Source organism: Falco cherrug, chromosome 2 (genome assembly GCF_023634085.1).
Source record: "Falco cherrug isolate bFalChe1 chromosome 2, bFalChe1.pri, whole genome shotgun sequence".
Lineage (NCBI taxonomy): Eukaryota > Metazoa > Chordata > Aves > Falconiformes > Falconidae > Falco > Falco cherrug.
The window spans coordinates 1974879-1989136 of NC_073698.1; the positions used below are offsets into that span (position 1 = coordinate 1974879).

General features: G+C 42.4%; 1 protein-coding gene across 3 annotated transcripts in view; it reads left to right on the forward strand.

The window, feature by feature from the left end:
* FCHSD2 (FCH and double SH3 domains 2) overlaps positions 1-14258 on the forward strand; it is a 163576-nt gene that overhangs the window by 132553 nt on the left and 16765 nt on the right. For all 3 annotated transcript variants that reach the window (XM_055701811.1, XM_055701812.1, XM_055701810.1), the window contains exons 11-12: positions 2373-2489; positions 4377-4481. In XM_055701811.1, coding sequence (XP_055557786.1) covers positions 2373-2489; positions 4377-4481 — 222 coding nt within the window. The remainder of the gene's footprint in view (positions 1-2372; positions 2490-4376; positions 4482-14258) is intronic.

A 14258-nucleotide genomic window follows, 5' to 3' on the forward strand; every position in this document is an offset into this window, starting at 1 on the left:
CTGAGGGCAGTGTAATCTAAAGGCATAAAAATCCTGCTTTTAATATGACTTCAGTTTGCTTCCCAGTATCTCTTGATTTTACTCCGGTCTATACCAAATGCTGGTATTAAAATTATCTTCCTTCCTTGACACAAATGGTAGCCCTTGCCTGCTAAAATACCTGATACCACCATCTCTTCTTTTGCATCAGCTGCAGGCTTCTCACCTGGCCTGAAAATAATTCCTTGTCGTTCTGCTCTCTTACCCTTTTCCTGCTGGCAAACCTTGAATTTCTCCTTCCTAATCAACTTTTTCATACTAACGGGATCTTCTCTAGTTTCAAACTACACCTGACAAAGGACAATCCTGTCTTTTGGACCATAGAGAGTGAGAGCAAGAAACTGATGGAGCGGTGGTCCTTTCTTTGGCGTATGCATACGCAGCCTCCGATTGTTTTGAACGACACCAAGCATACACTGTCTTCTTGAGTGATAATCTATAAGGGATTTTTTTTTGGTTGATCTGAAAGATTGTGTGAGATCATATCAGCCTGAAGAGGACTTGTGATAAAAAGGAATGCAGGTGGCTCTGGACTGTTGTAACTAGCAACTGTCTTGCTAGGAAGATGCGCGTGAGTCTGTGAGCCTTCCAGGAAAAGGAGTTGTTCTTGAGAATCCGTCTCAGAGTACTGATGAACTTAAATTGGGAAACAGCTGAAATGCCTGTTGTAAGAATCTGTTCTGTTGTTCCAGGAGCACACCCTGGGAAGGTGGGGTGGACATAATGTCTTCCTTCTCACAGCTAATTTTACTGATGGGAAGAGTATGAGACTGGCTCAGAAAAAAAAAAAATCATAGAATCGCAGGCTGGTTGAGGTTGGAAGGGACCTCTGGAGACTGCCCAGGACCATGTCCAGGTGGCTTTTGAGTATCTCCAAGGCTGGAGAGTCCACAGCCTCCCTGGGCACCGCCTGCCAGTGCTCGGGCACCCGCACGGTGAAAAGGTGTTTCCTGATGTCGAGAGGGACCCTCCTCTGTTCCCGTTGGTGCCCGTTGCCTCTGGTCCCGGCACTGGGCACCGCTGGGAAGAGCCTGGCTCGGTGGTCTTGGCACCCTCCCTTCAGGTATCGGTACACATTTGGCGAGGTCCCCCTGAGCCTTCTCCAGGCTGAACAGTTCCAGATCCCTCAGCCTCTCCTCACAGGAGAGGTGCTTCAGCCTTCATAGCCATTTTTTGGATTCTCTCCAGAGTCATGATTAATAGTTATCCTTATGCAGAATAGGTGCAGTAAATGTGTACAGAATACCCACAAATATAGAAGGAATATCAGGGAACCTACTTTAGTGAAAAGATGGAGACTGAGTTGCTTCCTAAATACTGAGATCTTTATGTAAATATGCCCAGTGGAAAAGGCCGTGGGGGGGCTGGTCGGCAGCCAGCTGGGCGTGAGCCCCCAGCGTGCCCAGGTGGCCATGATGGCCAGCAGCGCCCTGGCCGGTGTCAGCAGCAGCGTGGTAGGTTTACAGTTGGACTCAATGATCATAAAGGTATTTTCTAATGTAAACAATTCTGTGATTCTACGATTAATGCACTGGGCGGTGCAGTAATGAAAATTATAGAGAGATTGGAAATTATTTTAGTAATCAAATGATGGGAAGTCTGCCTTGAGAGTTACAGACGGGTTCTGCTCAATCTGTAGACATTAGAGAACTACTTCATCTTGCTTTAGTTGGCATTTCTTGAGGGGGAGAATTTTTTTTTGTTTTGTTATTGACACAATAAAAGCAGGCATAAGATGAAATAATACCAAAAAACATTACTTGAAATTTCAGTTGCTGTTTTGCGGACAAGATTTTTTTTTTTTACAGGAATTGCCATGCTGTTCTAAAATATTTAATGGCATTACGATGTGATCACAAATTGCAAAGAATGAGCCTAAATTGCCCATTGGAACACACTTAACCTTTCAGATTTGCTTCCTATAATGCATGTTTACTTCAGAAAGTGCGTGACTTTCTTGGCTAGTTATTCTTCACCTCTTTGATACAGTGCACGAGTGAAACAGTATTTCAGTTTTATTCATCGTGAATGTCTCTCATTGCAGTAGAACTGTGTTTGGTAATCAGTATCACACTGATGTTCCTGAAACAGTTGAGTTGTCAATTCTTGTGAACTTTGATTTGCTTTTGTTGTTGGCTTTTCACAACCTGGTACCATCATAAAGTTCATAAGGAAGAGAGCCGATTTTTTTTTAATCTTTCTTGTTTACTATGAAACAAGATCCCAGGCTGATAAATATGATATAAAGTTATCCTATAACTAAATACTGTCATATCTACAGAGGTAGCCTCAGGTCTATGTCATGACTCGTTCTCCCGTTGTTTCTGTTGCAGAGTCGACAACTGGAATCAGAAACTGGAACGACTGAAGAGCACAGCCTCAACAAGGAGGCTCGGAAATGGGCTACCCGGGTAGCCCGTGAGCACAAAAACATCGTCCACAGCCAGCGGGTAGGTTAGGAAAACATTCAATTACAGATTTTATTTGTTGCAGCTCCCCACCAAATGAAAGAGGAGCGGTTGCAAGCACTGAGGAATTGGTTTTGTCATTTTACCTCTCCAGGCAACCTGCCATTTTCATCATAGCCTTTCTTGATACAATACACTCAAACTGCCAGATTAGCAGCTCCTCTAACTTTTTGGTTTATCAGTACGTTTTGTTATTCCCATATAAATCTGAAGTTACAGCTTCTACTTTGCTGCAAATAATATACAGACCTTCCTTTATTCTACACAGCCTGCCTCTGTTTGAACTAGTTTCAGGGATTCCCTTATCTCCACTATATCATGTATATGTTACCCATAGAAAAAAATAATTTATTCATTTGGAGATCAAAAGTCTTTCAACACTAGGAAAACCCATGAGTAATGCACAGTTAAATCTAACATGAAGACACAAAATTAAGTGTGTGTTGATAAATTAATTTCTATGTATGTGGCTCAGCATAGAAGAACCTAGGGCTTTATTTGGCTGTCCTAACTGGGTCTTCAGGTAAGGGAAGGGGCTGCGGCACAGCTCGGGGGGGGGCAGGGGGAGCTGGGGGGGCTCAGCCCGGAGAAAAGGGGGCTCAGGGGGGCCCTTCTGGCTCCCTACAGCTGCCTGGCAGGAGGCTGCAGCGAGGGGGGTCGGTCTCTGCTCCCAAGGAACCAGCGGCAGGACAGGAGGGAACGGCCTCCAGCCGCACCAGGGGAGGTTCAGGGTGGGCACTGGGAGAAATGTCTTCCCCGACAGGGTGGCCAAGCGCTGGCACAGGCTGCCCGGGGACGGGGTGCAGGCACCGTCCATGGGGGGGTTCAAAATACACGTAGATGTGGCGCTTGGGGACATGCTTCAGTGGTGGCCTTGGCGGTGGTAGGTTAATGGTTGGACTCAATGATCTGAAAGGTCTTTTCCAACCGAAATGATTCTATGATTCTGTGATGCTATATTGTGTAATACTCAGTGAGCTGCTGCCCAGGAGGTGGGAGACCTGGCTTCTAGTCCTACATTAGAGGTTTGAGCCATTCCTCAAACTGCCCAGGAGGATGCATTGAGCAAGAAACAAGACCACAGTAGGTGTTTACCGTTGTACCTGTCTTCTGCTGAACCTGGGCCACTCTGTAGCAAAACTCCAGAAGTTGTAGCACCTGGCAGGGGGTATTAACAGTGTTTGTGACCAAAATATGATAGGAAAAACTCTCCTCAGAGGAGGGAGCGAGCATCCTGGATTCTGGCCCTACCACCTGATGCTCCTGCTCTTTCTCCAGTGACTAACACAAAATGCATAAAGAGTCACTGAACCAGACCAGATTTGCAGATTAACTGGTGATGATTTGGGCAGGCACATGCTTTTGTTATTTTTCATTTGGATCTGTAGAGTCAACATACATGTGCATGAACCTAAGAAACTCCCATCTGTCTTCCATGATTCTGCAAATCCTCCTCTGGACACAGTGTTCCTGCAAATGCAGGAGACCTGGCTTGGCTTCCCCTACAACAGGACTACCATTAGCAACTTCTCTCTCCATGTTTAAGATACTCTCTTTTTTTTCCATCCTGACATTACCGTGGAGTGACATACCCATTTTAAATATGTAATTGGCAACATACAGATGAGTGGCTTCATACCACGGTATCATGTTTTCATGAAGATGTTGAAGCGTTCCTCTAGGTGGAATTTCCATGTGAAATACTGTGCTGTTAAATTGTGTTTTCCCTTGGTCATCATCTTTTTTCCTGGAATGGACGACTATTGGTCAACCCAGCATCTAATGAAACAATAATTTCCCTGACTTACCATAAATATTTATCATGTAAATGGCTTGCTAACATTTACTACGTCTGTGGTGTATTTTCAGACACTTGAAGAGCTAGAATGCCATGGGCCTGTGATGTCTGAGCAAACCCGAGCAGAACTGGAGCAGAAAATAGATGAAGCCAGAGAGAGTATTCGCAAGGCTGAGGTAAGTAAGGAAATTATTTTGGCATGTTTGGCTTCTTAACCACAGACGGATTTACATTACAGCTATTTAATGTTGTTTGTGGAAATGTAAGCTTGTAGCATCAAAAATGAGGTAGTTTTCAGATGTCTTTTTTTTTCCTTCATTTCATACTTCTCAAATCACTGAATCAACTTAATGAAAGACTTGAGATTAGGAAAGTAATATTAAAAAAAAAAATCCTGATGAAGAGTGATTAAACTTACTGCATTTCCCACTACTGTGCAAAGGTCTGTAATGTCTGTATTTAGGGGCTTTGTCTTAAATGGATTAAAAACAACCTCGGGTTTACTAGTTTCCTTCTGCTTGAAGGAATTAATACCAGAAAATGGTGATCATCTCTCTGTCTTCATGCTTTATGGCTTCTAGAACCAACTGCCACGTGCTGATGTGCCTTCTGTTCTAGTATTTTTTGATACACATATTGATTTGTAATGTTGATGGGAAAATAATTTAAATAAACTTTGTATCTTTCTACTTTACTCTGGGGTCCTTTTGAAAAGGTTACAGAGGTTTATGAGACCTGTTCTGGGTTAAGAAAGCTCATGAAAAGATCAAGCTTCATACTTGACTGCCAGCGTTGGGTTGGTTAAAGTTAACTGTTTCTGTGGCCAGCAATTCAAAAAACCTATTGCAAGGGACAGGAACTAATCTATTAGTTTTTGGCTGAGTGGGTTCCTTAATTAAAACTGTAGAGCAAATGTAATTGTTTCAGTTAAGTGCTTCTCATACCGCTAGATATTTGGAGTGCCTGGTGTAATTAGGAATGTGATTTACAGTTCTAGAGGTTAGAAAATACAGAGCAAAATTATTCCTCCTACTGTGTGATAAATGTTAGGCTCTCCTTTTAAAACAAATTCAGAATATGCTCTCTTAACAGTGTTTTAAAATGCAGTGGCCTTTTAGTACTTAAACGGGGCTTATAAGAAAGATGGGAACAGACTTTTTAGTAGGGCCTGCAGCACTTGGACAAGGGGTAAAGGTTTTGAACTAAAAGAGGGAGATTTACGTTAGGTGTTAGGACAAAGTTCTTGGCGGTGAGGCGGTGGCACAGGATGCCCATCCCTGGCAGTGCTCAAGGCCAGGTTGGATGGGCCTTGAAGGTGGGAGGTGTCCCTGCCCATGGCAGGGGGGTTGGAACTAGGTGGTCTTTAACGTCCCTTCCAGCCCAACCATTCTGTGATTCCGAGTCAACTATTTCAAACAGACTGTACTCCAAAGTACTTCAGTGTATATATAGTTAATGATTAAATATGCGAGGGCAGAGAGCATGAGAATGAAAGACAGAAGCAGCAGCAGAAAGAAATAAAATCAGGACAAGAAGTTGCAGAGAAGGTTCTCACATGAAATATTACAAAAGGTAAGGAAATCAGCCTGGAACTTAAGTGATTGCAAGTCTTAAGAGTGCATAATTAACAGAACCCAGTAAATCAGTGGAAGCTGAGCAAAGAAAGATGATATTTCCTTGGCAGAGATGGTGGAGAGAAAAACTGACATGAGTATTTCTGATTTGTTACATTCTGGGAAGTTAGAACTTCGAAAGTAAGAGCTGCAATAGTAATGGCTAAGGAGGATCTCCACGATAGAAGTTAGGGCACAGTCCCGTATGAATGACACAGAGAACACCAAGGCAGGGATAGCACAGCAGTTACTGTCCATGCAGTTGCAGCAAAGAAGGAATCTGAGAGCACACGGGAAGTTTTGCTCAGCAGAAGGTTGACTTTTCTGAGAGATGTAGCTGAAAGAGCTTGAGACAAAGCTGCAAGTTTCCTTGGCCACAACCACAGAACATAACTGAGGATAGAAGGGCAGTGCCAAGAAGCGGAAAGGTTTATATATGTATATATAAAAAAAGAGATGTGCGATCAGAAATAAACTCTGTAGTGTGCTGTAGGAGGTAGGGGTCTTTTCCAAAAGCAGAGGGAGGCGTAGAGCTCCATTGGGAAACAAACTGGGCAAGAAGTGCATGGCCAGGAAGGGGATTCATAAAAGTGGTGAAGGGGGAAGTAACAGCATGCGGTTCTCAGATCTAACGAGGAGCAAATGCGGAGTCATGTGTGTGCATCCTTACAAACACCCAACAGTACTGCAAAGGGGTGGAGAGCATGAATAATTTTCTCTGAGATGTGTTTTACAGTATTTGGTAGACAGCTAATACAGACAAATGATTATTTCCATGGTTTTCCAGTGCTAGCAAGTGTATTGTCGTTAAACCATCCCTTCTCTCCAGACATTTAACACGTGTCCTATTTTACTGCAGAATACAGTGAAAACACCGAGTACTTGAGTTTAAGGAGGCTCAGTGGCTGGGTGTTTTTTGCTGACTTTCTTCTTCCTCTTTTGATACAAGTTTTCTAGCGTGTATTTTGGAGACGTGAAGTTGTCTCTGCGTTTTTCAGTGGTAGTTGTGTAAACCCCATTGTGTTTGCGTATATGTTGCCACGTAAGTTATTTACAGTGTAGAATTATTTTAAGAGAAGCTAACAGATGAATGAAGTTGAGCTTTTTTACTTAAGGATGGCCTTTCCTTTTAGCTTCAACCCTTATTAGTCCCCACTCTTCTAAGTTGCGCTGTTAAGTAATGTCAGGGCCGTTAATTAGATGAGGGATTTTTGCACACTTATGATCCATAGAAGAATAAACTTGGTAAGCTTTGAGTAAAAACATTTTCTATTGTAATGCAATCATAATTCTTTTCAGTATGTGAAAATCAAACATGGGCAGCATTCCTGCATACTTAAGTGCAACTGATAAAGTTGGAATTACTGATGGTTGGGGCGGGGAATGGTATTTGTGCAGAAAGCTACAGCCACGAATTTAGGCTGCAGGGGAGCTGTGGAAGTACCTTCCCCTTCCTCACTGCGCTGTGTTTGGGTCGAGCAGCTGCAGCTGGCAAGCAAAAAGCAAAGCAAAGAGACCCTTAGTTAGCTCAGTCCTTCAAAGAGGTCCTTCTCAGGACAGCAAGTGGGGGGGAGAAGGGTGTCTGGACAGCTGGCAGGAGTCAACAGTCAATTATTGGAAGGTGCTAGCTTAGGAAGGAGAAAGATTTTTCAGCACCTCCATGTTATTCAGAAAAAGGGGGCTTGGAAAGTGGAAAAAGAAAGATTACACAGGCTCTGTTTATTTTTTCTGAAGGTCAGTTTGATGTATGTAATTGATAAAGTAAAACAGAAAACAACAAAGTCCCCAAAACATGCAAGGGGTGGTTTATGGGGTTTGCATTTGCAGCTGTTACCGAAGGCAGGGTGGTTTACGCTTGCCTGACACCGTGCATGGCTGTACCCTGTGTGAACAGCTCGAAGTAATTTGCCCTTTAACGCTAGTCGGTTCGTTATCACCTTGTCACATTAAATCTTACCATCTGCAAAACTTTGTGGATACTGCTGTGTTTGTGACAGGAAGAGTAATGTGTTCTGGTGCCGTGTCTGGAAGTGTTTGATGATAACATGTAGATTTGATTTTGTTTTAAAAAAAAACAAGAAACTATTTTACTGGGGAGGGATCAATGCAGCTTTGCTTATGCCTGCAACAGGTATTGGTTAATGCACCGCTGTGCCTTGCCACGATGGTCGAGTCTCAGATGAGGAAAGCGCCCGCTCATTCTAACGGAGTAAAGCAGGTAGAGGATAGCACATCGGGAAGGTGACAAGGGTTGCAGGGTATGAATTTCATAACCTTGAGACAATTTCCTCAAGTCAGTGGTTCCATCAACCTGCAGTAGCTGTAAAGCAGCACGTGGAGCACTTACCGTCTCTAAAGGATCGTGTCTGTGTCCTGCTAGCGCTTCGAAGGCATGGACGTTCTGCTGAATGTTATTGGTAGGTTGCATGTGTGTGCACGTCTATGTGCACCGCGTTCTCTCCTCCCGTGGTGTGTTAGATAGTGTGTCTGGTCATTCCTCATTCCACAGGTGTTTTCCCTTCTTTTTTTTTTCTTTTTTCTTTTTTTTTTTTTTTTGCGGGAGGGTGGGGAGGGGACGGGTTGGGGAGGTTGGGGGGAGCGTTTCTCTTGAAATACTTTTTATTTCCTTTCTGGAGTAGCGTGCCTGTTGTTCTATCCCATTTTAGCTTCTTGACCCGCTCCTTGATGCTTTTTCCTTTGAGAATATGCTGTCTTCCTCCTCTTCTTTCATCTTTTCTGAAGGGGTAGATAACTTCGCAAGCTCATTGGAATTAAATGTTGTGTTTCTTCTGGAAAAGCTAATTTAATCGTCACTAGACACTTCCACTTGCATGTTTCTCCTTGGAGAATTTTACATTCTTCACACATCGGTGCAGCGCCAGCCTGCTTAACTGTCGGAAGAGAAACTGGTCTCTGTGTGCCGTCTAATACAACAGGAGCTGAGTCAGCACCTTTTAGAGACAATATATCTTGGTAATGGGGTTTCTCCAGGGTGTATTGTGCATAGATGTATTCTTCTCATTGCCCTCTTGCTCAGAGACCCCGAGTCCCTTGAAATCTAACAACTGAGAGGGACTGAGGACTGTACCGTACGTCCAGCTTTGGTCTTTTCTGACAAGCGCAGTGGCTGTGGAAGCAGGCGTAATCGGAAGGTACAGCAGAGACATACAGTAGAAGTGTGCATAGGATCGAGACCTATCGGAGGAAGCAAAGTTCTTTGTCTTCTGCAAGATGCAGTGCCTGGTCATAAAAACCTTAGATTGGCACTTTCACAGCTGAGCAGGCAATTTTGGATGGTTTTCTCCGTGGGGTACGAGGTGTTTTTCCTTGCGATGTTTCGGGGAGCAGACTCCTTGATTAAAGTTTGGGGGAAAATACAGCTTATATTAGAGTGCTCCTGTAAAATTGATACATGGCAGATGATACACAATGGCTGTAACTGATAACCAGAACACGTATTTTCTTCTTAAAAATTGAAAGTTTCTGTTTTGATAAAGGTTTTTTGTTTGTTTTGCTCACGTGTTTTTAAAGGAAATGTTGGAATGTGTCTGATAATAACTTCAGCACAGGCTGAGCGCTAAAATTGACTGTGGTTAATGCTACACCATAGAGCTTAGATCCAGAAGACAAGCACTGAGAGCAGAGGGTGCTCATTTAAATTAAAGGTGGCATGATTCAAGCATCATCTGTAAAGGAGGTCAACACCTTTGAAATTCATTAATTTCAGAAAATAAACCATTCTTGTAGCTCCTTTGCACTTGCCCAACGATTCAGGTAACTGAAGCAGAATTGTATTTTAAGCTTACATTTTTGTGACAACAGTAGTGAGGGTTGTTGGGCATTGTACAGCTGTTAATTCAGCCAGTTGCCTTAAAACAGCTTCCCATGTCTCCACTGCCTGTTTCCCTATATCTTTAAACTACTGAATACAGAATTTTCCTGTCTCCACTGATCTGTGTTGCAGAAATAAGCAAAAGTTGAAGCTATTTCTTTGGTTTCTCTAATCCTCCTTTCAGCCTGCATCCTGGCCCCTGAGGCTGGGGTTACTTGAATTCTTCCTCTCATCTTGGTTTGTCTCCATCAGGCCGAGGACTCGGATACTTTGTTTGCCCGGTGTGAGCCTCACCCAGCAGTGTAGCTGGTCCGGGGGCTGACATTTTTTCGGTGATGATGGGAGATTTCCCACTTGTGCTCAGGTCTATGCTCAAAGAAGGTCTTGGGGCCTCCGCAGCAATTAATCCTATTTCCACTTAATTATAGGGGGATGAATTTTGTCTCATCATTAGGATAACTACAACTCTCAAGAGAGTGTTTGTACCAGATAAGATTTGATTAAGACTCATTATGGTGCTGTTTACTTCATTTGATTAGTTCAGAAGCTTAGGTCCATTTTTAATGGTAAATGGAGAGCTGTTTTCTCCCTCCCCTTATATTTGGCTATGAATATTTATTACTGTGCTGTGATAACAGTTGTGTTTGCTGGCTGGGCTCCTGTTCTATCTTAGGAGCTAATCTATTAATTGCGTGCTGCACGTGGTCCTACTGCACCTCAAGTAGATGTAGCTACGCTCCAGCCTGTTGTTCTTTGTGCGTTCTTCCACTTGAACCTTTCAGCTGCAGGAGTGGCGTCATTCTCTGCTCATAAGCAGTGTGAGAAAAGCTAATTCCATGTGCTTCACTAAAATGAAATGGAATAAGGCTAGCAACTCCCAAAAAGTTGAATTTGTAAAATGTCACTTGCTGCCATCTCTGGCTTTTCTCAGGAAACATATGCTTGGGAGAGCTGTGCTAAATAAACAGATTGCCTTCTCGGCAGGAGATTCGTAGGAGCTGTTAGTCTTTCCGGCCAGGCAGATTGAGAACTAGCCTGGAAGGAGGCTGCCGCCATCCACAGATCAGGAATTTTGAACTCTTCTGGTGAAAAATAGTTTAGTGAGGACATCTGCAGAGTCGAGACCGTCGTTGAGAGGAACACCATCAGAGCCTTGAAGCTATATTGTGATATTATGAAGATGTACAAGTCTTAGTACTTTATCAGCTGTATCCAAACACTTAATCATTCTGATTGCAGTGTTCAAAAATTGTATTACCACCTATGAGAACTGAATTCCCACTTTCTGATAATGACTTTTCACGGACTTGCTTTAAGTGAGAAATTTGGATGGCATGCGGTATGCTCAGATCCTACTTCAATATTTCACAGTATATCTTTTTACAAACTTGCCTGTTCTGGTATGAACAATGAGAAGGGACGTCTTCAGAACACTGGGTCGTACGTATTCACCATAATAATAAAGGATACTTTTTTCGTTAGTGGACATTTAACAGAGAAAGGTGTTTTTGGGGAAGAAGGAGCAGGAACAAACACAGAGATGTTTCGAAGCTAATGATGAAATACAGTTGTAAACATTCCTGGAAGATGTAGTCAACTGAAGAGCCATATTTACTCTGTATGCATCTTACAGATCCCTGTGTACTATAAAGGCTAGATGTCCTTATATATGGAAACAAATTAATAAGTAAATTTGAAAACATCCCACAAATAATAGTCATCATTACTTTAAACGTTGCTGAGATGAAGAATAATTTCTGTAGGACTTCGGGGAATAGTCTGTCTCTCAGATCTTTTGATAAAGGGACCAGGGATTAGTCTGGGCAACAGTAATATTAACGTTGCTTGTTTTGTAGATCTCCTTTTTGTCTTTTTTTTTATTATTATTATTCAGTTCTTTTGAAGCTGGATCACACTGAAAATCCAGCTCAGTTCCTTAAACCTGTGGTTTGAGTGTGGTGTCGTTTCACAGAGTTGTTCAGGTTATGGGCTTTGGAGGGTGTCTGTAGTCCAGCCTCTGGTTAAATCTTACTGAGTCTTTTGACTATGAAATGTATACAGCATCTTCCACTGTATTAATTAATGATAATATTTATTACCAAGACTGCAGAAAAATGTGTTAATAACGGTTTGCATACATATATTTTATATTCATCTCATTTCCTGCTTACAGAATTCAGGTATTTTCTTTCCAGTCCCATTACCAGTAGCCTGGGAACAACTTCTTAAACTGTACAAAATGCTTTGATACTGCTTTCATCTGCTGTCCATCTCCTTCCCCACCAACTGCTTTCTGTGTTTAGGCATCTCTGATGGTTTTATGTGCTTGAGCTTGGGAAAAATCAGCCTGCCAGTTGGGCTGGAGCTACGCAGGTGGGCTCTTCTCCATTAACAGTTTCACCTCTGTTTTCATCGCCTTGGCATTCACTCTGGAGACGTGTTATCTGTGTCAGTGTTTCATTTCCTCTTTGCTTCACCCGAACGGTCTCGTTTGATTTAACTCCATGTAGAATATTTAGCATATAAATTAACTAACTCTGCTGTAATAGCAGAAGCTAGAAGCTTAGAAGCTTCCCACACTTATAAAAAGCCCACTCGGGGTTGTGTTGAAAAATGTCCTTTGTTAGCTGGTTTCCTCGCTAGTTCGGGTCGCTCCTTAGCCAGGTTGCAAGTGTGGGGTGTCTGCTGCAGAAAAGAGAAAGGAAACACAGGTTAGAGCAGAAAGAGTATTTTTCTTACTGGTTTTTTAATAAATCTGTGGCATCTCATGGTCTTGATTTACAGTACTGCAGATGAATGCTGCACAGCTAAAATTACTGATAGGCTCCCCTCTCAAGGCTGAGCTCAGAGATCAAAATTTTAGGTGAGTCGCGATGGATAGGGTATCTTTTTGGGGGGTGTTGTTTTGTTTTGTTATTGGGGTGGTTTCAGCATAGCTGTCTTTCCACCCCAAGCATCAGGAAGCAGTGAAAGTTGGATTTCACAGATTATTTGCTTGTGCATCCCTACGTTAATAGCACTGGACCACGATTTAAAACTGGTTTGCATGGGAGGGCTTCTGCTGGGTTTTGAGAAATTTGTGGCATTCCAATACTTGTTTTTACTGTACTCATAGTTAGTTCTAGCTGTCACTGTGCAAATAAATCAGGTACCCCCAAAATTTAAATGCTAAATTGTTTTTAATTAAGAGAATTATTTCATGTAAATACCTTTTAAAATTAAAAACAGCTTAGAATTTAAACAAAAATGTTTCTAAATAGAGGAAAAAATAAAGATAGTATCTTTCCAGAATGTTTTGCCAAAACCTTTCCGTGTTGTTTCTTCTTAGCTAAAACAGTTTGCCAGATAAGGCTGTCCAGCCCCCTTAATGATTTTGCTCCTGCCGCTAGAATACTGCATTGCAATAAAGTAGTTCTCACAACCGATGATTTAGGTCTACTTGCAATTCTAATTTAATCCAACTTTCATATCTGAACACGCTCCTAAGTAGGACTTCTGTCTAAAATCCAGACTGAGGGGGCCACGTCAGATCAGCTCTGGTGGGTGTCTGTGTTTGCTTTTTACCCCAACACTTTTATAAATTACTTTAAAGGACTTGTAACTGAGGTGTTTGTGGAATGTACATGAATGCTGGGTTTCTACAGGCGCTTTTCCTTCTGGGAACAGAGAACAACTATGTAATCTTGCTGCATTTAATTTTCATGACTTCCAAAGCAGTTGTTTATCTTCATCTTGTGCAAGCTGTAGGTCTAAAGCCTTTACTTAATTAAGACTGGAACAGTAAATAAACAAAACTGTTCCTTCTTCCATGTAGAGCAATGATAGGTATGTGAGAAATAGATAACAATATTTATATTTTTTAAAACTTTGGAGTTTTTTCCTTTCATCTTCTTAAAACCTACCATCAACTAAGGCAAAAGAAAGGCTCAGAGAAGCAGGAACCACCCAGAAAGCTGTTTGTAAATTTTGTGGGTGGCTGATGATTTTTAAATCAGGGTAAAGATAATCCTAGTCTTTAGCTATTAAAACAGTAATTGGTAAATAGTAATTGTAAATAGCAATTTCACTATTAAATAGGACAATATTTGTCCTACTGTGAGACTTAATAACGATGACATTTCAGAGCGAGTGCTGGATTCCAGCGTTCCTGTGCTTTCGAAACTCAGCTGCCTTCCTGGAGATACTTGGTATTGCTGGGAATGCATCAAGGGGTTACTTGATTGAAAGAATTTTCCAGTCTGTGAGCTTCTGCCAGTGGAGGTCTCTCAGTCAGGAGTATGGCATGTGTGTCTGCTGGGGACCCTTTGGTTGGGAGGGGAAATCAGCGATTAAAGCCTTGTGTAGTTTTTAACGTGAAATATAGGATGTCTTTGAGGGAACGAGGCGTTGAGAGCTAGTGCATCCAAAGCTGTGGTTTGTCAGAAAGCGCACCGCGGCTCTTCCTGTGCCACTGTGTCACTCCTTGGCTCCCTTCCCGCGTCAGGAACTGCAAGGGAAGACTGGGCAAG